The sequence below is a fragment of the Colias croceus genome, chromosome 10 (assembly GCF_905220415.1).
Source record: "Colias croceus chromosome 10, ilColCroc2.1".
Classification (NCBI taxonomy): domain Eukaryota; kingdom Metazoa; phylum Arthropoda; class Insecta; order Lepidoptera; family Pieridae; genus Colias; species Colias croceus.
In genome coordinates this window covers 7,570,925-7,596,604 of record NC_059546.1, presented here as the reverse complement: position 1 = coordinate 7,596,604, position 25,680 = coordinate 7,570,925, and the positions used below count along the sequence as shown (strand labels likewise).

The following is a 25,680-nucleotide window of genomic DNA, read 5'->3' as shown; positions in this document are numbered from 1 at the left end:
CTAGTAAATAATAAATATGTAAGAAAATTTATGCATTGAAAGAATTATAATAAAGGCAATAAATCTATACTAATGTTATAAAGCTGAACATTTTGTTTGTTTGAACGCGCTAATCTCAGGAACTACTGGATTTGAAAAAATCTTTCGGTGTTAGATAGCCCATATATCGAGGTAGGCTATATCATCATGCTAAGACCAACATGAAGCGCAGCTAGTCATTTATATTTAAAAGACTGAGAATAATAAATTATAATGACCTTTCTGGTGATCTATTTTATGGATACAGACTGTTTATTTCATTTAGAGAAGGTTTATTTTGAAAGATTGTGTGGTCATTTAAAAACTAATTACCATTACCTATTGATTATCAGAAACTTTTTAAATACTATTACAATTAGTCCGTTTTACTGAGATGAATCCATAACATTTATATAAAAAGTTAAACATTTTACTAGGTAGTCTATAGAATTGCTGTGAACCTGCATAAACGAAGTATGAATTAAGAAAATATAAGTATATTACTTACTTTTTAACCGGCTGAGATTCACGTGTCAATATTTCCCCGGTATTCGGATCAAGTAGATACAACCACACATCTGTGCCTTTCGTATCACTTTCCAAAGTTCCATTCTCTCCCAAATACAATCGTGGGGTTAGTTTCTCTAATCCTGCAACTAAACCGCTCTTTCCTTCTATTTCAGATAGAAGATTACGCGCTTGTGGCGTGGACATAGTGTCTACGTTTACGTTGGACACTTCTAGGACAAATTGATTGTCTTTTTGGAGCAAATTTATCTGGAAATAATGTATAAAGGTTAGGATTGCGGATGAAACAATATCACTAAATAGTATAAAACAAAGTCGCTTTCTCTGTCCCTATGTCCCTTTGTATGCTTAAATCTTTAAAACTACGCAACGGATTTCGATGCGGTTTTTTTTAATAGATAGAGTGATTCAAGAGGAAGGTTTTAGTATATAATTTATTAGGTTTTAGACAAAGCGGGCGAAGCCGCGGGCGGTAAGCTAGTCATCTATATACTTGACCAGCTCGTAGTATTGTATATTGTATGTTTAAACTTCTAATAACTATTAAACAAAGATCAAAATAACGCTAACATGAACGCTGTTTAGTTAAAATTAAAATAGATAACTAAACTCAAATAAAATACAGGGATTTAATGTCACAATACTTACCACAACTGAAGCTCTTGCAGTTTTAGAATCTTCAGATTTAGGATTATCTTTCGCCATCACATTGAATTTGAAAGGCAAAGCTTCTTTAGGAACATTCTCGAAAGTCTTAATATTACTTATGACGCCTGTATCACTGTCTAGTGAGAAATATTCATCTGCAACCTTTGTCCAGGAATTCTTGCGATATTCAATTTTGCCATAATCACCGCTATCTCTGTCTTTTGCCTATAAAAATGTATCAAATCAAGAATTGTAAATGAGGAAGGATAGTTTTTGATTCACGGATCTTTATAATCGAGATATAAAGATGGTTAAAAGGTATTTTTTTTTAAGCTATTGCATAGCTTCTATCGCGGGCCTTGCGCGCGGGGACCGAATCCAGAAATTCCGTAACGAAAAACCTCACGCTCCCCACTCCGACGGGCACGGAGGTGTCTGGTGTGGTTTGAAGGCATAGCATGCAATAGCTTTACCGCGGTAGTCCCCGAGTGCCACACGTCTTTTTTTTAATTAAATAGTATTCAAAAATTGTCAACACAATTTATGATGGGAATGTGGTATTTTTAGTTTAGAATATAATTATATATAATAATATATAATTCAATACCCATATTTTAAAATAATGGACCATTTTTAAAGTAATGGACAGCTCATCTAAAAAATATCAGAATAGACACTAAACAAAAGATATAACAGAATATTCCTTACCTTAACCTGAAGCACATTGGTATTCAACGGCATATCCTTAGTAGCGATCGCATAATATTTCTCCTTAGCCCCAGCGATAGTTGATTGCTCATTGAAAATAAACACAGGCGCATTATCATTCACATCAGTAACATGGACATTTATCACTGCTTTACTGCTTTCCGGGTTTATTAGACCCTGTATAGATTCTAATTGGACTTCCAAAGAGTATTCTGTTATGTTTTCGTAGTCTATGGACGCGTTGAGGTGGATTGCACAGTCTCTTTCCTCTGTTAATCTTACGTAAAATACGCCTGGAATTAATAAAAATATTCTTTAAAGCTGTGAATAGAAGAACATAAAAAGAAGGAAAAATTCCGAGCTTGATTGATCCATGAGTTTCTTCTTTGTCACTATTTATAGCGATAAATGTATGAAGCTATATTCAATAAACAATTCGCACAATGACCCTTTTATATGCTTGTAATTTTGATTAAATATTTAAACATTTAGTTAGCATCAACGAACTAATTTTCTATTAGATTGTGAACACAACATAATGGATTCTTGAAGTCGAGGACACACAGATGATGGTAATCAAGGGTTAATAAAAAAGTTTACATAAACATAATTAATAACATACACTGACGGGTAATGGACGTTATGGTTTTTACCTTTAAGTGGGACTGAAATAAAAATAAATTTATTTTAATAATAAGAATATAACATTAAATTCTATCACTAGCTTTCGGTGGAAATACATTTTCGTATATAATATAATAAACTGTCATACTAAAAAAACTGAATTTATATATTTTACAAATACTTCTAAGTTCGTGCCTTATTTTATATAATTACCTTTGTGTGAAGAACTAGTTAGAAGACATTTGAGCGGCAAATCCCTTGAATGCTTTCCCTTATTCCAAATAGGTAAGGTACGAATTAAAGTACCATTTGGTGAATTTTCTGCCACATGCTCTGTATAGGTGGTATCGGCAAAACCTAATCTTACCTGAAAAGAGAATTATTTATAACATATTAATAATATAAAAAAAATTATTAATCTAAGGCAATTAATAAATAAATATTCACTTTTTTCGTATTCGTTTCTTTACAAATTAGCAAAAAGAAAAACAATATTTGTGGTAGTAGTAATTTTGTGCTCACACAATGTGAGTTTATTTTGTCTATTTCAAATACTTTTGTGGATCAAAACTTAAAAATAACGTCAAAATTATTTTATTAAATAATTCCATATAAAATAGGTTTTGGTATAAAGATTTAAGGTACTTACATCAGGAGGTACGGTAGCTGAATGACTGACATACACGGTGAGGCTTGTAACAGATGAGAGTACAGGGTCTCCCTGATCATATGCCTGTACGTCCACCTGCATAAATTCGTTGCATTAGTAAGTATGAGGAATTATAAGAATCTATTTTTAAAGTATTACGAAGAAATTTTTGTTTCAGTTTTATATCCAATAAGGATAAATGGATACATGAAGTTTATTTTGAACTAAATTTATGTAACGAATAACAAGTCATTCTTTGTACCTTATTTTTCAAATCAAGTCGTGTAACACATAGTTATACAGGGTGTCTCAAAAGAAAGTTTATATTATGTGGATGAATAAAAAAAAAGTAAGCGGTGTATTGAAAAAATGTTTATTAATTGTTAAAGTGCATAATATGGGAATTTATTTCTCAAAAATAATATCGTCCAAATGCAGTCCATTGCGTTCACGGCACTCATTTAATCGACCAGTAAAATTACAGTATTTATGACAGCTCGGCAGGTAGAGACGGTGATGGCTGCCATTTCGTGCCGGATATTTTCTTTTAAATGCTCTAGAGAAGTTGGTTTGTTGGCATACACATTTAAGATTTTTACTAAGTAAGTCATCCGAAACAGTATAGATATTAACCCTAACAAGAACAAGCCATTTCTTTCAATATCTATAAACAACAAAAACCACTTACAGTATATTCGCTATCGGTTTCCTTCCTCAAATCGTCTCGTAATTTAATAGCACCCGTGTCTGGTTCTACGTGGAAGTATATAGACGCTTTACCCCTCCCAACTAAAGCGTATCGAATTCTATTATTTGGTGGAGTTGCATCTGAATCTAATGCTACCACAGTTTCTACTAGAGACCCGATTGATGATGTGTCCTCGATGGTAACTGGACGAGTCACTGAGGTGAATATTGGCGTATTGTCGTTTTTGTCCTGCAAATTAATTTAGGTTGTCAAGATTTCTTGAGACAAGTTTGAATTATTTTAGAGAATTCAGTATAATGGAATAGATTTTCCGAAAGACAGAGACATCGAAAGGATTGAAAACTCTAAAAAATTTTGGATACTCTAAAAATTAGCACCAAATTTTTAGAGTATCCAAAATTTTTTAGATAATTATTTAGAGTATTTTTAAGCAATGGTAAAGATTTTTAAAAGCGCTATCTATTTTAATGAAATTATAGTTAAAAGTAGGTAACGACGAACAATTGTCTGTAAGTCATGACAATCCCAAGTATTGACTGAAGAAAAAAAACTTATCACAAAAAAAAAACATGCAAAAAGCTCTAAAATCATACATTTATTTACTTACATCAACAATAACTTCCACAGTAGTAGTGGCTCCCTTGCCATCTCCATTATTTTCCTCAGCACCGACAAGTAGTTCATGCCTTGCGATCATTTCTCTGTCCAATGCTTTTAGAGTACGAATCATTCCCGACTTACGGTCTATTGAAAATGATTCGGTATCACCCTTTAGTATAGTGTATGTTATTTCTGGTACCGTATCTGGGTCTTCAGCCTGTAACGAATTAAGAATGAATGAATGAAAAAATGAATGAAAAATGAATTAAGAATTGTCAATATGTCCCAAACATTTATTCACACAGCAAGTATTTAATATTATAGGCAAATAAATTATTTATAGTGAGACGAGTAGAGAGAAACTTTAATATACCAATATTACAGGGGATTTATATTTATTTACGCAGTAACTATACTCATAAAATACACGGAATCAGACCGAGTAAACCAACAGTTGAACCAGATGGACCGCAAATAAATATGATACTTAACAGAATACAAATAAAGTCCTCTTTCCATCACCTGAAGTGTGTATAATAAACTAGCTGTTCTCCGCGGTTTCACCTCATTGCTCCGCTCCTGTTGGTCTTAGCGTGTAATATATAGCCTATAGAATTCCTCGATAAATGGGCTATCTAACAACGCATTAATTTTTCTAATCGGACCAGTAGTTACTGAGATTAGTGCGTTTAAACAAACAAACTCAACAGCTTTATAATAATTTATAACAAAAAAAGACGTGTGGCACTCGGGGACTGCCGTCCCACTCCGTGCCCGTCGGAGTGGGGAGCGTGAGGTTTTTTCGTTACGGAATTTCTCGATTCGATCCCCGCGCTCAAGGCCCGCGATAGAAGCTATACAGTAGCATAATAAAATGTGAATACTAACATGAACCTTAACAACAGGGTAATTAGGTGCATTTTCCGGTACGTGCACAGAATACAGTGCTTGTGTGAACACCGGAGCTTCGTCCGACACGTCATCAACTAGAACTGTAACAGACGCTGTTCCTAGGCGCTTGTCGATAGCGCCATCTGTTGCTGTTACTACGAACGCGTATTCCTGTAAATTATTTAAAAAAAATCAAATAAATAACCACGCCACAATTATTTGATCGATATGTTTAAAGTGATGAACCAGTACCTAGACCTTAATTATATTTATATAAAAATAAAACAATGATAAAATATCGCCAATTTTTACATACAAGGCAAGGCAAGTATCAAAGAAACTTATTGGTTTATCTTCACCCGCGTGGCTCCGTTACTGTTTGTCTCAGCGTGATGATATATAGCCTTAGCCTTCCACGATGAATGGGCTATCTAACACCGAAATAATTTTTCAAATCGGACCAGTAGTTCCTGAGATTAGCGCGTTCATACAAACAAACAAACAAACTCTTCAGCTTTATAATATCAGTATAGATTGGCTATATTCATATCTAGAGCATGAATAATGAAACATAATTTTAATGATTATAATTATTAACTAACATATTTTAACTACACACAACCAATTAAATCAAAGTGTCAGGTCATCACTTAAACTTCACCAAACTTAAAGACACTTAAACATATACAAATAAATCAAACTTCCATTACCTTCGTGTCCTCATAATCCAATTGAGTGCTAGTAGAGATCAACCCCGTAGCATTATCAATAGAAAATGGCAGATTTGTCGGCATCGTGTAACTGACTAGTGCGTTCACACCTTCGTCTATGTCAGTCGCGTGGACGTAGCCGACTTGTTCACCGGATAGACCTGGAAATAAATAAAAATAAATAAAAATCATAACCCTCATTTTGCTTCGCCGTAGTCGGGTAAAAAATATAGAAAATAGAAATGGTCTAGAATATGTTTTACATTTAAAAATGTGTCACGCTCAATCAGTCAGTTTCAGTGTTTATTAAAAAACTTTGATTTCGTTTTTAAGAAGATCAATCGTTTTGGTATATTCAATTTTCATTATCTGCAATATGTATTTACTACTATATGTAGTATTGTGAACGAGTTCTTACCTTCTTTTACATGGAATAAGTAGGAGTCTTCATCAAATTTGGGGTTGTTGTCATTGATATCAGTCACCTTAATATTAACAGTTGCTGTTGTGGACAATCTACCAGGATCTTCTGCTCTTACCATCTGTAATATAGTAAGTATTTAAGTCGTTATTTTATTAATAACTAGTTTTCCACCCGCGGCTTCGCCTGCGCAGTCAAAGAGAAACCCGCATACATCCCGTTCCCGGGGGACCATACCAAATTTTCTTGCAAATTGGTTCAGTAGTTAAGGCGTGATTGACAGCCAGACAGAGTTACTTTCGCATTTATAATATTAGTATGGATTTGATATAGTGTGATGAAAGGCTTGAAATTGTGTTGATTAAATAATAATTTTTGGTAGGCATTTTTTTTATAACAATTAAATTATGGTTGAGTTAAAGAATATGATTGTTATGTCATTACAATAAGGATTATTTCCAACAAACAGTAATAAGAAACATTTATTCAACTATTTTAAATTAATACTACCATTAATAATTATACTAATACTTACCAACTGATAACGAGTTAACACTTCCCGGTCCAAGCGTCGTATAACAGTGATAATGCCTGTGTTCGACCCAATGGCAAATTGACGCAAGTCATTACCAGACACGATTGAATAGGTCACAGGTTCGTTTTCTGGGTCCTTTGCCTGCATGAAAAGATTAGAATATTTGTATTGCTATCGTATTATGAATTTCTAATTAAAATATTTATTGCACCGACACATATTTTACTGTTTTAAGTTTAAGCTAATATTAATTTAAAGACTTCAGTATTAATATTGGTCTCTAATAAGTCTAATCAATAAATAATTTTATAATTATTTCCTTTGTACTGAAATAAATCTATATAAGGACGCTTAAAATTTATAGAATTTTTTTTATGTGTAAAAATCTATAAAAAATATAGAGAAGTGATAATACTTACGGTAACAGTCGTAACTGTAGAATTAATAGCTGCCCCTTCGGACACGGGAGCATAATAATCCCTAGACGAGAACACAGGAGGTCTAGTATTTGGCCCAGGGGCCACCATCAGTTCTATAATGCCTTGAGAACTAAGCCCTTTTGAATCTGTGGCACGAACTGTTACACTGTATTGTTCGCCCGCTTGTAGGCGACCCGTACTTGCTAAAATTATTAAATTTTTATTTAAATGATGAGTTCTCCTAGATTATTAAAAAATAATGTGAAATAATAAATATGGAAGGACCCTGAAGTAACCCTAGAGATAATAAAAACTTTTTGTGTATAATTATGTTCTTTAAAATATTAACATATAGTTTGAATCCTGTTATATTGTGAAAAAACATTGTAAGAATAAAGTAAATAAGTAATTAAAAATTTTGTGCCTATAAAAACGTGTGTATTTTATGTAGAAAAAACATGCAAAATCCGTGAATATTGTGCAAAACACTAGTGTTCAATTTAGATATAAGTATGTATATTTAACGTTACTTTTGGGTTCATGGCTGCATTTGTCTCATCTCTCTCATCAGACTGATAAAAAGATTTAACTTAATATTTAATTCGGTAAAAAATTGTTTATTGGAGGATGAAAAAATCTGGAAAATAATTCGGATTCACTCCAACTAGCGTAATTATTGATAATCGAAATCAATCAGTAAAAATATAAATTTATGTTGTTATTTCTTATTTATTTACTTTATAGTTATATAGCAAAGTGATAGTGCCAGTGCAAAGTGCGACTCACATATAACTCCAGAAGTGGGATCAATAGTGAACTTATTCCCGCCGTTATTAGAAACGTGATAAATGCTGTACGATATTCGTGCGTTCTCACCCTCGTCTATGTCTGTGGCTTCGACCTGGAATATTTTGAAATATTTATTTAAAAAAAAAACAATATAAATAAACAATAGTTTCGTTATAAAAAGTACCTTAATTAGGGCTAAATGGTAAAGTTTGACGGTATGTCAGCTAAATTGGAGAGAATTAGATTGCCTAACGTATATAAATATACTTAATTTGTGATATAAGCATCACTTCTTTAAAAGTATGGTAAGTATGGTACTAATTGCTAAGTATAGTAAAATTATCCTATAATCGCCTACTCAAACATTTATTTATTCAATTAGACTTCTTATAAAAGCACTTTCGAATCGTCATAACATTTAACATTTACCACTGATTCGGAAAGCAGTATCTATGGAGAAGAACCGGCAAGAAACTACATAGTTGCTTTCTTACATTCTCATATCTTAGAAATATTTTTTAGATAAAAACAATTTTGGCATAAAGATTCCTAATAGACAAAATATATATTAAAAAATAAAAGAAACAATACCTTGTAAACAGGAGCAGGCTCCAAACTGGCTGGAACATTAATGGGCTGTGTTTTAGGAATAACAGGCGCGTTGTCATTCTGGTCCAGGAAATATACTACGATGGAATACGGCGCTGACGCAGCTCCACCGTTCGCTTCTCTTGCTACTATCTGAAAATATAATTATTATTAGGTTTACTACATCACCCAATACTTTGCTAAAATGATTTCTGACAAATTTATAGATATTTAAGACATTAAATTCTTCCGTATGCTCAAAACACAACCGTAGTACAGGATATATTCTACACATAATAAGACAAAAGTATATGTTTAGTGCTTACCTTTTAACTTCTACACTATCCGAACTTATGGAAAAATCAGCTATGTAAAAAGCTAAAAATATTTTTTGAGTGTAAAGTAGGTACTCAAGTATCTTAATGTAAACCTGATACAACTCAATGAGGTTTACATAGGCATTTAATATTCCAAAGATAGAAAAATCATAAAGGTTTTTGATATGATAAATTATAGTGATATTTACCTGAACTCTCAAATGACCACTATTTGGCGGATCTCTATCTATATGTTCATCATTCACGATGAGATAATTATCTTTGTCGATGTCAAAGAGGTTTGTAGTTAGCTCGAATGTGTACTTTGGTACTGGATCTCCTGGACCCTAAAAAAATACACATTTGTATTAGATATTGAAATTAACAAGGGCTAATAAAGTGTTTGGTTTCATCTTTAGGTCATTTTATTTTTGTTCCTATTTTTTATTCCAAATGTTATCCTTTTCCATTATCCTATGTCTGTCAGGATTTGTTCACGGTTATAGCCATATAGAAACTCACCATAAAGGTCATAATAGCTTACCAAATCAGGCTCAGACATGTTAAACTATATATCGGCTGGTTCTGAGTACTGTACCCCTAGTGTGAGTTTGATCGAGTACGAAACGTTACTATCACGTCTGCGTCACAGCGAAATTTGTATGGAGAATCAAAGCTTCCCCATACGTCCGCAAGGGGCGCTGTTCGATTTCCCATACTAATTCGGCTGTGACGCAGACGCGATAGTAACGTTTCGAACTCGATCAAACTCACACTAGGGGTACTGATCAGTTTAGTTGCTTTAGAGCGTTCTCAGCTCTTCTCGTAAGAGGCATATGCATTATACATCTGTTTCATTAATCGATTTTCTTTTGAGACAAAGTGATCAGCCTTCTGTGTCCTGCCAGACCGAAACATTTTTTTTCCTTCGTCTCCACCGGGAATCGAACCCAGGGCCCCTCGGTGCTGCGCTCACGCGTCAACCACGGTACCAAGGAGGGGGTCCGTTCGTACGATTATGGTCATAAATTAACTATAATAAAGGTCAAAATCGCTTACCAAATCAGGATCAGACACGCTGAACCGTATCGGCTGGTTGTCAGTACCGATTACTTTAGTTCCTTTTAGTGAGTTCTCTTCGACTCTTCCTTCGTCTGATGTAGCGGATACAACGGGAGGGCTTGCATCCACGGGTCTTACGGTTATGGTCATCTTGGCTGTTGTGAACCGCTTCGCTTCGGATATTTCTTCCGCCTGAAATTTGTGAAAATGTAAAAGAATTAATTTAAAATATTTTGTTTCGTCGATAATATGTCCTAGAAAAATCAAATAATTATATTTGAAGTTATAATTTGATAAATACATACAGTCAAAAATCAAATTGCAGTTTTAATCATTTGAATAAAATTTCCCTATTCTAATCGTTGCTTATAAAAATAATAAATATAGACAATTTCTTTCTCATTAATTTTCTCTTACATATCAACGTCATTTGTCTCAAAATAAAATTTTTATCATTTATGTATCTTACCTTTATAACAAGCTGGAATTTCTTAGCTATGCTAGTATCTACGGGTTGCAACTGTCTCACAGCTCCTGTATTTTCATCTATATCGAAGTAAGTACTCCAAGAATCGGGTTCCCCACTCTCTATACTATATTTGATTCTTGTATTTAACGTATCCATATCAACGGCTTGAATTTTTTCTGGTTCCACACTGAGTATTCCGGCTAGAACTCCGCTATTTACCTAGTAAGAAATATTTTATATTTAATTAAGAGTTAGGTACACGACATTCTGTACAAATACTGTTAAATAAAAAGAATAATAATAATTCTAGAAAAAGAACAGAAGTATGAAAGAACCGCTTTGAAACGCTGAAAGACAAACTTCAGTAGGGGCTGAATCTTACCATCAATTCCATTTTTTGCACACTATTGATAGAGTTCATAAAATATATAGAAGCATAAGAAAAATATGTTTAATTATATTATATATGAGCATGTTTACAAGGACTAAGTGATACTTACAAAGCTAGAATATTCTGGATTAATACAGGCTCCTTCATGAGATGAGCAGCCCTTGTAAATGAATGACGGGTCTTGGTCATCGTCGTCTTGGACATTGACCGTCATCGTGGTGGTACTGGACATACGCCGCTTTGTATCACGGGCACGATCCTGTAGGATAATTGTAAATTATTATTAATAGCAAGGATAAAAGAAATTCGGGAACTGCCTATGGAAAGACTGTTCTAGAAAGCAGTGCGAAGTAATTTCTATGTAAAGTTCTTCTAAAAGAAGTAAAATCGTTCAATTGATATTTATTATTCATCTCATTGAGCAACTGCAGACAAAAACCAAATAAAAATAAGCTTCCAATAAGTTTTTATACCAAATCAATCTTCAGCAAAAAATGTAAATTATAGAAAATTACACTGTACTGTATTACTATGATTAAAACCAAAATTTTTATTTTTGTGTACGTGTATCCAAAGATTCCGTAAAATGGCAAGTCTTTTACAGATTTTAAGACTTTAAAATTAACGAAAGCTATACTCACAGAAGCAACAATAGTGACTAGATACTTCTGAGTTCGCTCGTAATCCAGCGTTCTATTGACTGTTATTTGTCCCTGATGGGGTATCGGTATGGCGAAGAATCCATAACCATCCGCTGCATTCGATTCTTCTAAAGTCTTATTATCCCCTGGTACTATAAAATATTCTGCAAGGCCATTCACACCCGCATCTATGTCTACCGCTCGAATCTTATCAAATATCGTCGTGCCTAGAGGAACAAGCTGAAAAGAGGAATAATATAAATATGTGTACATTGATATATACATATGGAGACGACACCGCCTACATCACTTATGTTCCGCTCAACATACGCCATATTGCGTAACTGCACGCTCATTTTTTATTTGTTATAAAGTGAAACGCATCAAATATGCCTTCGTGTGTGTTACGATATTGCACAAATAATACAAATAATACGGAAAAGTGCAAAGGAATAACTTTCATCGGTAAGTACCTAACTAGATAATAATTTTTAAAACTTAGTTAGAGCAAAAAAATGGTGCACACATGGTTTTGTTCGTGGTCTCTCCTCCATACGTAGTAATATTATGTTTATGTAATAATAATAATTGCTTCATTGAACGCAGGGGCAGTTGCCACAATAAAAATGGAATGATCCGATCCGCCTAACAAAATATGCTAGTATTGTCATGAAAGAAGAAGACCAGGAAATGTAGGTATGGAGCTATTACATTCAATAATTTTAGCCATAATAATCCTTGAAGTTTAAATAGAAGAGGAAATAGTTTCGGTACAAATTGTGTGATGCTCAGAACCACATAGTAACTAATGACAATCCATACTAATATTATAAATGCGAAAGTAACTCTGTCTGTCTGTCTGTCTGTTACTCAATCACGCCTAAACTACTGAACCAATTTTCATGAAATTTGGTATGGATATATTTTGATACCCAAGAAAGGACATAGGCTACTTTTTATCCCGGGAAAATAACGCAATCCCGGAAATCCCACGGGAACGGGAACTATCCGGGTTTTTCTTTGACTGCGCGGGCGAAGCCGCGGGCAGAAACCTAGTATGATATATAGATAATTAGTTAATTAATGATTACCACTCCCTTTTCTTACAATACATACTAGAATCAGAAGATGGCGATTAAAAGAATAAAGATATAAGATAATTTAGAACGTATGTTCAAGTAAACCGTTTCTTCTTCTCTCTCTCTCTCTCTCTTTTTTCTTATCATGATTATCATTAAATCTTAATTCCCTACTCTTTATCTAGGTAATACTTACTTCAGAAACACTTGTCTCATACGGGGTCCCTTGGAAAACCGGTGCATTATCATTAATATCAGACACTCGTACTATCACAGGTATTGTTCGACGCTTTTTCGTCGATTTGACTTGACACACCAACTGAAACAAAGAACGTACAGTTCAGAAACTATTTTAATTTAGATAGGTAATTAATTTTTTCCACTAAAATAATTTAAAATGGCATAAGAAAAACATAATTATCAAAATGTTAAATAATAGATGATATTTCGAGTGTTTATTACCATACAGATTATAAGTCAATCGACATTCTATTTTTTTTTTTTGTATGTGAGATAACGCCCATTTTCTCGCAGTTAGAATTAGTAAAATTGACTATAAAGTCACCTAATACACCAATTATATTATACTCTAATACCGTTACAAATACTACATCATAATTGAAGTATTGGTAGTGTAATATAAATCGTAATTAACACACGTACCTTCGGGCGTTAATTTAAATTAGTTTGAGGTACACTCACGGTTCGATAGTCAATTTGAAATATTTTACGATATAGATCTCTGTAATAGATTTAATCGACAAAATAACTTGTAATATGTATTTATTAGCGTTATAAAAATGCGGTGTTGATTATGTTTTTGTTAATAAAGTAGATTATAATTGGAATATTAATTTATTATGTGTTTTGACAAATGGTCATTGAATAAGAATAAATAAATATAACTGTTATTATAAGTTGTTAATTAAATAATTATTCGAAAGAAACTTAATTTATATGTATCTATTTGATGACGGGTAAATATGAACGTACTTTAAAATAAGATAAGCATTCCTACCAGGAAATAAACTAGACTTCATATTAGGGAGTCACGCTTCAAAAATTAGGGCAGGATACCACCAAGGTTGTTATCTTCTCATAAAAAGTGGCTCAATATTCTAGAAATTTGACATTTACCACAGTATAAATAGATTTCCTTGTATAACAAAAAGGACCAAATTCCTATAAGGATTAATTCAATATCGAGTGTTATGCCTGTAATTTGCATCAAGATATTATAAATGCCTATTAAGGTGGATGTTCCGACCGTCCCTCCATACATTTTTGATTACCTCTAAACACTTAACACAGACACTATTTCTTTAAAACTAATCATTTTATCACTTCTCTATAATGAAATGTGTGCGCGTTCGACCTTTTTAATCAATAATTTACAATATTTACTTAGAAAAACAACAGTAAAATACCGGAAAAATTTGACACTTCTACAGTAGTGTGCGTGACTTTTGCCAAGCGAAACACGACATAAAGCACGACATCTAGCGCATAGACTATATACTTATTACAGATCTAGCGCGTCAATGTCTAAACGAAAGGCGATGTTTAGACATAAGACGCGCTAGATGTCGTGCATTCGCGTTCGTTATCTTATACATAATGAGCATAATTCTAATAAATCAAAGTTCTGTGTAAAAATTGAGTAATTTCATTTCCAATCGTTCAAAGAAAATAACAATAAAATAAAATAAAACTAATGACCTTAGAAACTATGTTTTTTTTTGTAAACAATTTATTACTCATTATTGTTCGTCCGTCGTAGGTCTGTAAACTGTATTGTACCACAATTGTACACTGAAGGTAAATGGTACTGTAGGTACTTTAGTTCGGCGTCGTCGTCGGCTTGATATAAATTACATTCTTGATTTCATTGACACGCGCTATGATTTGCGCGCGGAATTTCTTGTGTTGTGAATTTATTTTTGTATGCTATGCATTTTAATTGATTCAAATTGCAATGTTTCTCTAGTATGCATTTGAGACTATATTGTAAATTGTAATAATTGATCGTGGGTATAGTAATTAATTATTCTAATAACGCAATTAGTAATATATGTATTTTCGGTGGGATTCAAAACAAAAAATTGGCCCGTGATTTTTATGAAATTTCACCACATTGCAAATCACATCAATCATAGTTCATACACATGTATGACGAAAGTGATTAGTATTGTGGCTAACATTGACTCATCAGTTCATCACTGAAACCAGTGATAAATCAGTACCTATATCATATTGTGTTTGAATATTTTTAAACAATGATATAAGTATACAATTATTATAAATCGGTAAACTATCAAAGTAATCACAAACTTGCAAACATTGGTAAAATGTCCAGTAGTTTATGAGCCTATTCATTACAATCAAACAAACAAACAAAGTTTTCCTCTTTATAATATTAGTGTAGACAAACACTATGAATACGATCACGAATGCAAATTCGGGGATTTTCTAATTATTGCTAAATAATAATTGAATTCGTTTTGAAATACTCTATAATTTTTAGTGTATAAATATTAAATAGACATTTATAATGTGGTGCTCATTTTTTTTGTACTGCTAACGCTATTGTAGGTACCTATTTTCGTTGTTTTATTTCAAGTGAACACGGCCATACAATTTTGTCACGAGCCGCCTATGATTGTAGGTACTTTTGTTAGGCTCCTTCGTCGTCCGCGTCGCGTCGGCTCGAAAGTTCTTGATTTCATTGTCACGCGCTATGATTTGCGCGCGGATTTTCTTGTGTTGTGAATTTATTTTTGTATTATTATTATTTTTTATTTTTTTTTTATTTTATTGATTCAAATAAAATATTTCACTAGTATGCATTTGAGACTATATTGTATTATGTATAATTTATCGTAGGTATAGTTATTCTTATAACGCAGTTATATTTTCGGTGGGACAATTTGACCCGTGATTTTTCTGAAATATCACCACGTTGCAAATCACATCAATCATACACACGTATGACGAAAGTATAGTGGCTAACATTGACTCATCAGTTCATCACTGAAACCAGTGATAAATCAGTATATCATATTTTATTGTGTTTGAATATTTTTTAAACAACGATATATACAATATTATTATAAATCGGTAAACTACCAAAGTACTTCCGAATTTTCAGACAGACAAACAAGTAGTTTGAACACGCAGTTTTCTTATACTAGTAGCAAAAATCAAAACCATAATATTATGTTTACCTACTATATTTTACTAAAAGTCGAGTGCGTCGAAATCGTAAATAATAATATAATGTTTTTCACCTTCCTGGTTATTTTCCCATAGTAAATAGTGTTTTAGGTTTGTTGTTGTAGGTAGGAATAATAATAATTATTCTTACTTGTTGGTTATGAAATGTATATAATTGAAATAATTTACTTTTACAAATCATTAGTGATATTAGTTTTGAGTGAAAATGCTTGGATCAGCATAATATTATATGGTACTTCAAATACATGTTTTGATAAAAAAACAATAGTGTAATAAAATAAAACTGCGTTTTATTGTAATCAATGTTGACAGTTTTAAATTCCAAAATTATTGATCAATAAAATAGTTTACACCAACAAACATAACTTTTATTTTTATAACCATCGTTCATAATATAAACCGTAGCAGGTGGCGTTTTGAAGTTCTGTCTACTCATACAGAAAAATGGAAAACTTGTTTTTTTTGTAAACAATTTATTACTCATTATTGTTGTTTGGCTGTGTGTTTGGCAACTCGAAGCGTGGTCGTCCGTCGTAGGTACCGGCGTCGCGTCGTCGCTCGTCCGCGTCGGCTTGATATAAAACATTCTTGATTTCATTGACACGCGCTATGATTTGCGCGCGGAATTTCTTGTGTTGTGAATTTATTTTTGTATGCTATGCATTTTAATTGAATCAAATTGCAATATTTCTCTAGTATGCATTTGAGACTATATTGTAATAATTGATCGTGGGTAGGTATAGTAATTAATTATTCTAATAACGCAATTATATTTTCGGTGGGATTCAAAACAAAAAATTGGCCCGTGATTTTTATGAAATTTCACCACATTGCAAATTATATATTATACAATTACAATTACAATTATTATAAATCGGTAAACTATCAAAGTAATCACAAACTTGCAAAATATGCTTTTCCGAATTTTCAGACAGACACACAATTTTATTAGTTTGTTTTAGCAAAGTAGGTACCTATACCTATACGCTTACGTCGCGCGTCGCGTCGCGTCGTCGAAAACGGTGCGCCCAGAAACAAACATACCTACCTAATTCAGTTACAATCCTTTTTTTGTTCCGTAATATATTGTATTCTAATACGATTTTTTTTATTCGTCGGCCAGTTCTACTAGGTATAAAAAGATAAAATTGAAATATAATAATTATTGTAGCGACAGCCATATGTTACTATGTTTTCGTAAATATGTTTTTCACCTTCCTGGTTATTTTCACATAATCTTATATATATATAAATGAATCGCAAAATGTGTTGGTAAGCGCATAACTCGAGAACGGCTGAACCGATTTCGATAATTCTTTTTTTATTATATTCCTTGAAGTACGAGGATGGTTCTTATGTAGAGAAAACGTAAACATGTACCACGGGCGAAGCCGGGGCGGACCGCTAGTCTAATATATAAAAATCAATGCCACTTTTCGTTGTAATTCCATAACTCGAGAACGGCTGAACCGATTTCGATAATTCTTTTTTTATTATATTCCTTGAAGTACGAGGATGGTTCTTATGTAGAGAAAACGTAAACATGTACCACGGGCGAAGCCGGGGCGGACCGCTAGTCTAATATAAAAATGAATCGCAAAATGTGTTGGTAAGCGCATAACTCGAGAACGGCTGAACCGATTTCGATAATTCTTTTTTTATTATATTCCTTGAAGTACGAGGATGGTTCTTACTTCTTATGGAGAGAAAACGTAAACATGTACCACGGGCGAAGCCGGGGCGGACCGCTAGTAAATAATAAAATAATAAATAGTGTATTAGATTTGTTATTGTATCTTGTATACCTACGAATAATTATTCTTACGTCTTGTTGGGAAATGTTCAAATACCTACCTATTGAAATAATTTACTGTTACAAATCATTAGTGTTATTAGGTAGTTTTGAGTGAATAGGCATGGATCAGAAATTCAGAATATCGCACCCTTAAAACATAAATGGCACTAAACGAAAATGTTAATTTTACAGTACGGCCGTTTTAAGATTTTTTAAAAATTGAATGGGTGATATGGAACTAAAAAAATATAAATATAGACTTGTGATCGGATTAAAATAACAGTTTAACTAACGCTGTTTCAGTATCCAGTGGCAAACAATAAAATTATTGATTATTTATTAATGGAAAAGCATTTTAAAAAAAATGTTTAGTATTGTGTCGGTTATAGTTTTCTAGTTATTCAAAACTTTTTGCTTAATGACCTCTAAAATGTTATTTTCCCTACATTGTAATAATAACAAAGAGAGAAATAAAACAGTAGAATTACTAAAATAATAAAGAATTATATTTATTTGGCACATGCTCATAGTTTTCGGTCAAAATTGCCACACATATTCATAATTAACAAGTCTTTTTGAATCTAGATAAAAGTATTGTCATAAATAACATTAACATTAAAATCTTGTTCTTACTACTTACTAATCAGTACAGTTATTAGAGGTATTTCAATTAATCTGCTAAGGTCAAATTCTTTCGAAGTAGGAACTGTTAAAGTTACGTAAAAATCAGCGTATCAATGGTCTAATTATCATGGGTCAGTAAAAATCTTGCAGTAACTTCGTTAACCTTCTTCGGTTTTCTATTAGAGTTAATCTTTTTATATTTATATCTGGGCTGTGTTATCTCTGTTAAGTTAATAATAAGTTTTCGTGACTCTTCAGAAATTCTATCTGCGATTTTCAGACGACATGTACTTCCACAAGGTTTCTTAATCATTTTAGCTGGAAAAATGTTTTGAGTTTGAAACATATTTTTGCCTGTATTTCTTAGTATCTTCACAATATTTGTAGTATGTACCGATCTTATTATTTTTCGTTTTCTTGTAATTGCATCAACTGGCTGAGTTGGAGCTTCTTTTGCAGTATCGTTCATCGTTCCTGTGTCATTTGTATTAAAATGTATGATTTCGACGTTATCAGCAGGGCTGGAAGAGGCGACAAGATAACCATCATTCGGAGCAAGACCACTTTTAAGATTCGAATCAGCAGGAAGATGATCACTTCTTTGATGATTATTAGAAACTTCAACAATCTGAGTGAAGGAAATGTCATCAATTTTTGCATTTGGTCATTCCTTTTACTTTACATTTTGGGTTCTCTGTTTCGTCATCGGGATTAGAAGGGTCGAAATTATTACGTGTGTCTATAGTACCTTATTTGAGTAATTTGTTGGGTTAGGTTATGGCCTTTGTATAGACAAAGCTGAAGCTGAACTGGATGATGTGCTTGAGGACGAAGATGAGGACGAGCTGGACGACGAAGACGATGACGACGAGTTTGAGTTTGATCTCCTGCATTTTTTCTTTGATGGAAAGTTTGTTCTGTCATCGTCTGAGGCGAGAAAAAAGTTACCATCGTCAGTGTTAGTTTGGTTGTGATAAGAGCTTAAAGGATGAACTTCTCATGATGTTCAAATCGGACGCACTCATTGTTGAAAGCGGTTCAACAATATCGGAATTTCTTTTAGAAGCAGGCTTAGTAATTTGAGATCCATCATCGTCATCATTTTCTTTTTTTCTTTGATTGTTCTGAGTTGATAATTCTATTATACTTCTACATCTACTTCTTTTCGGATCCATGATAGTATAATACAAAAAGCCTTAAACAAAATGCCTTTTTTTATTATTAAATTCGTATAAAAACAAAATCCTAATTAAAGTTAACATAATTTAACTGACACTAATGTAATTGCGCACAGCGAAAATTTAAAAGCATATTTATTGATTAAATGGCTCTTTAAAGAAAATGCCTGTTATTGAATTTCGTATAAAAACAAAATCCACACTAAACTTATTAAATAACTGGCATTATATTCAAACTGCCACTTATGCATTTACTCACTGTAAATATTCGAAAGTAAATTAATTAAATAAGTGGCACTTTACACAAAGTGCCAGTTTTTGACTCACCTCGACAAGGATTTCCACCGGAGACTTGACGCGAAATGGCATAGTGCCGGTTTATCAATTATCGACCGGACAAATTGTGACAAATTCATAAGTGACACTAGCGACATCTAGCAAAAATTTGACGCATTAGAGCTACCGGGATCTTTGCGTTAGGCGCGTTTCGTTTTATGCCTTTTGACTGCATACTTAACTCAAAAATGAATTTTTTGTATAGTGCCACTTATGTTTTAAGTGTGCGATATAATATGCTACTAACTACTCAAATACATACACGCCAAACTTGTTTTACATTCACGCCATCTAGAGTTCAATCTTTATCATTTTTGTATACGTCTGTGTGTGTAAACGACCCTGTATGCAATGACAGATGTTAAAACGCATGGTTTTACCGAATTGGGTGGATTTTAAGGCAATGATATGACATATTTAAATAAAATATAATATTCAGTAATCGCCATGACTATTCCTACGACCTTAATCTTTTCCAATTACGCAAAAACTCAAATAAACTAGAAATGTAGAATTCAGCGCCATCTAGCGGGACATTGGCTGGGAACAGATCGTAGCAATCACCTTAATCGGATCTGATACCATTCCGATTGTCTACAAATTTTCTTTTCCTAACTAGTTTAACACTATGAATAAGCTGTGTGTAGCACGATTACACAGGCAGGAAAAATCAAGTATTTCTATAGCTCGTGTGTTATTCTGGTATATAATAAACATCAGTGCCCAGTTGTTTTCCCTTGAAATAGTAACTACTCACAAAACTTTCACATTTACAATATAACTAAAATATGAAGACTTCCCCGTTCCCGTGTCTGAGTGGGGTAAGGTGCAGATGCATTATTCATACATCTGATTCACTGATTGATGTTCTTTAGGGACAAGTAGGTGATCAGCCTTCTGTGTCCTTACAGACCAAGACATTTTTTTTCTTCGTATCCACCGGGAATTGAACCCAGGACCCCCTCCCCTCGGTTCTACGCACATGCGTCAACCACTGTACCAAAGAGGCCGCCTCCAATATAACTAAGGATAGCATTACCTGAAACACCATATGCGATAAGTTATCAGCATCTCTATCAAGCGGCTGTAGCAGCTGCAAGCGCTTCCCATCTAGCTGGAACAGCGTGGGTCCCTTCGGGAACACAGTGGAGAGGACCACGTCCACATCTGGGTCACCCACGATCGGTAGAATCGCTGGTACCGTGCTTTGGTTCACTTCTGTAAAGTAACGATTTTTGTAAACGACTAGAATTAATAATGTGTTTTGAAATGGTGTTCTAACCTCAGTTTGGTGGTAAGTAAGTATTGTAGAAAGATACAAGAACACTGTTTACGACAAATACCAAATGCCAATACTGCCTCTGACTTCTGCTGGCGTCGGGTAAACATAAAACAAAATCAATCGCGACTTCAAAGATTCGAAAAAAAATAAGCATAATAATATGTTATAACAGCCATAGAAACAGCATGTTATATGATTATCTACCTACTAGTCGTTTTTTATGCAATGACAAAGGTTCAAACGATTTCTAAGAATCCGTTTTGTATTTACGAATGCTATAATCAATATTCGTAAGAATCATTTGTATTGTGACTCATAAAAAATATTAGATTGATTTTTTTTATCTTGTCCAAATAAAACTAAAATGATACTGACAGACACACTGCCTCTATCCGCACGGCTGCACTTGCATGTTTAATTTTAATTAAATAAATTAAATTATTTATTTTACAAATAATGTTTTGATTTTAAATATTCATGTTTGCTATGTGTAATTTACATTATTATTTATCACCTTGTTATTTGGATGTACCGTTCTCCTACTTTATTTCATTACTCAAACAGAATAATTTTTATTGCTTTAAAACAGAAGAATAAAATGAATACTCACGATCACCTCTGCTTTCTTCTATATCTACTATGATACTGGATTGTCCCGTTTCAACCTCGCACGGTCCTGGAATAAGAAAATCTCACTTGAAATGCTTATAAATAAATAAATAAAAATTATACCTTTTTGCCAAGAATACCAAGATCAGATTTCATAGATGGTAAGAGATCAAATTTCGCCCTTATGGCGATCTTAATAAATTGTGTTTTTACATAGTCTTCAGAGGCCTACATCAATATTATTTGGTAATTATTAATAATGTCCATTAAGAAAATGGATCCATTAAGTAATTATAATCGTAATCATCATTGAGTACGGGTTCTTAATATTTTCAAATTGCATGACGACATAATATAGTTATATGAGCAGCCATGGTTTTTATTGATATTTTAAATTATGGGTTACGCAAATTTAACGATGCCTGGGCAATGCAAAAGTTTTATAGTTTATGCACAAAAACATTCCACCTCGGTATTTTAATTAACTCAATAATTTACATCGGTGGCATCGATGTAAATATCTAATAAGATAAAGCTGTACGTTTTTAAGGTCTCAGAACAAGAAACATCATCACTCACACCTTCTCTTAATATTTTTTTATCAAATAGGTACCTAGATACTGTGACTTTACAACAATATTTTTTCCATTCCTTTTTTATATTAAAAGACATGTCACTGGAATTCGCGCTTATGAAATATTTATCTACGATTATTTTGCTGAATTTAGGACAAACCTCCTAAAGGATATGAAGTAAGGTGACATAGAACTTCTGCTATTGTAATAGTACAAGCTTTCATATTAAATATTTAGTTCCTAGTTAGGCTCAAAACAAACAGCATACTAGTTTCAAAACACATTAACCCACAAACCATTAATACTGAAATAGGCGCAATCACTATCACTTCAAGTCGTGTCCGGATGAACATAAACATTACACCTGTAATTACCTACTTATTAGAATTAATCACATCTATTAGCAGCTAATGAATTATTTATCTACGACTTTAAAATAGATATTAATTTCTGTAATGTTCCCTTTCCAAAGTAATTTAACTTTTAAGAAATTACGTTTTACTTCTATTCCTATGCATGCTGCATAGGAATAGAAGTAAAAGCGCTGAAAGTAAAAGGAAAAAACAATAAGCAACAGAAAAGCACGATGTTTACACACTTCATAGAGTTATAGCTTACAAGAAATGATATACGTTACTACATATAGAAACAGTAAAATAATGCGTAGATGTTATTTTACAGTTCTTTAATAACAGAAAGCTGCTCTGGACCATTGATGAAAAACTTGAATTAGTAAAAATTTTATAATTTTGGTAAGTTAACATATTAGCATATTAGCCAGAAGCTATTTCACGTATTTTCTAAAACTAAAACAGAACTTTAATGAGCTTCATTATCACTCTGCTTAAATTAGCATAACCTCAAAAAAGCCGATTCATTTCCCGCCAACTTCAGTTGTATGACACATGACAGCGGGTGTGTCTGAGAAACTTTCAATTAAAAAGTTATACGTCATCGCGTTGGGTGTGGACCATTAAGTGGTAGCATTATGTGCTAAAGGGTATCTACGTTAATATACAATTAATTATATCGACAAGCTGTTAACTGTGATAAATACATCGAACGCGTTCAATAAATCAGCCTTGTTTAAAACAGGTGCTTAATAAATTGTAACTAGAAGAATGTAACAGGTTTTTTGCATTGTGGCCAACTAATTGTTAATGATCAAGCCTTTCACTAGGCTATAAGAACAGAGACACAGTCAAATAAATTTGCCAAGAAGTATATAGAAATAGAAGATACGCTCATCAATAGAATGACTGCGACCTCGTCGATGAAATCTGTTTGTTCGGTTACCTATCTTAATCTCGAATTTTAATATTCCGAATATCATAATCCAGAAAACGTTTGGACATTTTTTCATAACCCCGAATTTCAAAATTTCGAAGTTTTGTTTGCCAAATAATCGTAACTCCGAATTTCATTTACCCATTTCTTCATTTGTACGACGTTTTACAATCCAGACGAATGGGTTCCAGACGTACGAAATCTAAATGCACAAAATCCAGATGACCGTAATCCATATGCACGAAAGCCAGATTTTTAAAACACAAATTTTTGAAATACAGTTAATTGATATCCAGACAAACAATGTCTAGATTTTTGAAATTCAAATAAACGATATCCAGCGAAACGAAATCCTTCCAGGGGGTCACAGTTCAAACCTAACCTAACCTACTGAGTCGAATTAGACACTTAAGTCTTTCTGTAATGGGCAAGTAAAACAATAGCGAGTCGGTTCTGGCACTCGCCGGCCGCTGCCGCGGCACGCTCGCTTCGCTCGCTCGGCTCGTGCATGGGGGGTCACGGTTCAAACCTAACCTAACCTACTGAGTCGAATTTGACACTTAAACCTTTCTGTAATGGGCAAGTAAAACAATAGCGAGTCGGTTCTGGCACTCGCCGGCCGCTGCCGCGGCACGCTCGCTTCGCTCGCTCGGCTCGTGCATGGGGGGTCACGGTTCAAACCTAACCTAACCTACTGAGTCGAATTTGACACTTAAACCTTTCTGTAATGGGCAAGTAAAACAATAGCGAGTCGGTTCTGGCACTCGCCGGCCGCTGCCGCGGCACACTCGCTTCGCTCGCTCGGCTCGTGCATGGGGGGTCACGGTTCAAACCTAACCTAACCTACTGAGTCGAATTTGACACTTAAACCTTTCTGTAATGGGCAAGTAAAACAATAGCGAGTCGGTTCTGGCACTCGCCGGCCGCTGCCGCGGCACGCTCGCTTCGCTCGCTCGGCTCGTGCATGGGGGGTCACGGTTCAAACCTAACCTAACCTACTGAGTCGAATTTGACACTTAAACCTTTCTGTAATGGGCAAGTAAAACAATAAATTTACTTACTGACAATGTTTATTTTCAGTCGATAGTAAAGGTATAATCACGATTGTATGGAAATCAAATAAAAATATTATGAAAATCTGGCAATAGTTTATCTGTTATACGATTATATGGGAACCAAATAAAAAGATTATGAAAATTTGGCAATAGTTTATTTGGAAAATGGTACGATGGGAAACAAAAAAAAGTATTCGGAGAATCTGGTATAATGAGATCTGTATTATGAGAATACGGGAAACAAAAAAATACTTTTTAAAAATCTGGTTTTGGTGCATCTGGAAATCGATTCATCTGGGCAATTAAAAAAGGAATTTTAAAAATTTGTCATTCATTACATCTGTCTTTTAAAAGTTCTAACAACCGTTTTCGGGGTTTTAAGATTCGGGTAATAGAAATTCGAGTTTTTAATAGGTTACCGTTTGTTCATCAGGATTTATTCCATATATTAATGATATGTGATGTTGTACCAGAACCTTCCCAGAACATCATCAAATTCATTAGTTTTATTTTTTTTTACCGACACAAAATCGGAATATCGTCACCGATGACGCATGTACCTCAACTTACTTATAAAAGGCAAATACATAGTTTTTTGTGTACTTGTTTGTTATATTTGCTAACGGGCTCTGAACCTACACAAGGTGCGAAAAGAACGTAGAACCAAGGAGGTATCAAGGAACCAAGGACATCTAATATGTCATCATAGTACACATGTAGGAAATTCGGCTTGTGTGAAATAATAGAGAAAATTAAAAAGGTTAACAATCCACTAACCAGAGCAATTAACAATTAACCTTTAATTATGTATACCGTACGTACGTTTCACACGTACAAGGAAACATTTACGAGTTCTTTCGTATACCGAAATAAACAAATATAGTAAGAAATCCTAATTAAATTTTACGT

The 25,680-nt window shown here is 33.5% G+C and overlaps 1 protein-coding gene and 1 long non-coding RNA gene across 2 annotated transcripts in view; both read right to left on the bottom strand.

The window, feature by feature from the left end:
• Positions 1-25,680, bottom strand: part of LOC123694872 (cadherin-99C) — a 155,204-nt gene that overhangs the window by 13,682 nt on the left and 115,842 nt on the right. Inside the window, exons 5-26 of the mRNA XM_045640474.1 lie at positions 21,856-21,921; positions 21,003-21,181; positions 12,993-13,115; positions 11,718-11,957; positions 11,186-11,335; positions 10,686-10,904; positions 10,214-10,408; positions 9,364-9,501; positions 8,841-8,990; positions 8,247-8,361; positions 7,461-7,663; positions 7,042-7,182; positions 6,504-6,627; positions 6,086-6,246; positions 5,373-5,546; positions 4,492-4,701; positions 3,864-4,112; positions 3,176-3,271; positions 2,740-2,893; positions 1,903-2,195; positions 1,195-1,419; positions 527-795 (exon numbers count right to left, since the gene is read on the bottom strand). Coding sequence (XP_045496430.1) covers positions 527-795; positions 1,195-1,419; positions 1,903-2,195; positions 2,740-2,893; positions 3,176-3,271; positions 3,864-4,112; positions 4,492-4,701; positions 5,373-5,546; positions 6,086-6,246; positions 6,504-6,627; positions 7,042-7,182; positions 7,461-7,663; positions 8,247-8,361; positions 8,841-8,990; positions 9,364-9,501; positions 10,214-10,408; positions 10,686-10,904; positions 11,186-11,335; positions 11,718-11,957; positions 12,993-13,115; positions 21,003-21,181; positions 21,856-21,921 — 3,874 coding nt within the window. The remainder of the gene's footprint in view (positions 1-526; positions 796-1,194; positions 1,420-1,902; positions 2,196-2,739; positions 2,894-3,175; positions 3,272-3,863; positions 4,113-4,491; positions 4,702-5,372; positions 5,547-6,085; positions 6,247-6,503; positions 6,628-7,041; positions 7,183-7,460; positions 7,664-8,246; positions 8,362-8,840; positions 8,991-9,363; positions 9,502-10,213; positions 10,409-10,685; positions 10,905-11,185; positions 11,336-11,717; positions 11,958-12,992; positions 13,116-21,002; positions 21,182-21,855; positions 21,922-25,680) is intronic.
• Positions 18,310-20,199, bottom strand: LOC123694877. The gene is made up of 2 exons (XR_006751873.1): positions 19,955-20,199; positions 18,310-19,644 (listed from the first exon to the last, which is right to left on the bottom strand). It is a non-coding gene; the product is annotated as an uncharacterized LOC123694877 (long non-coding RNA).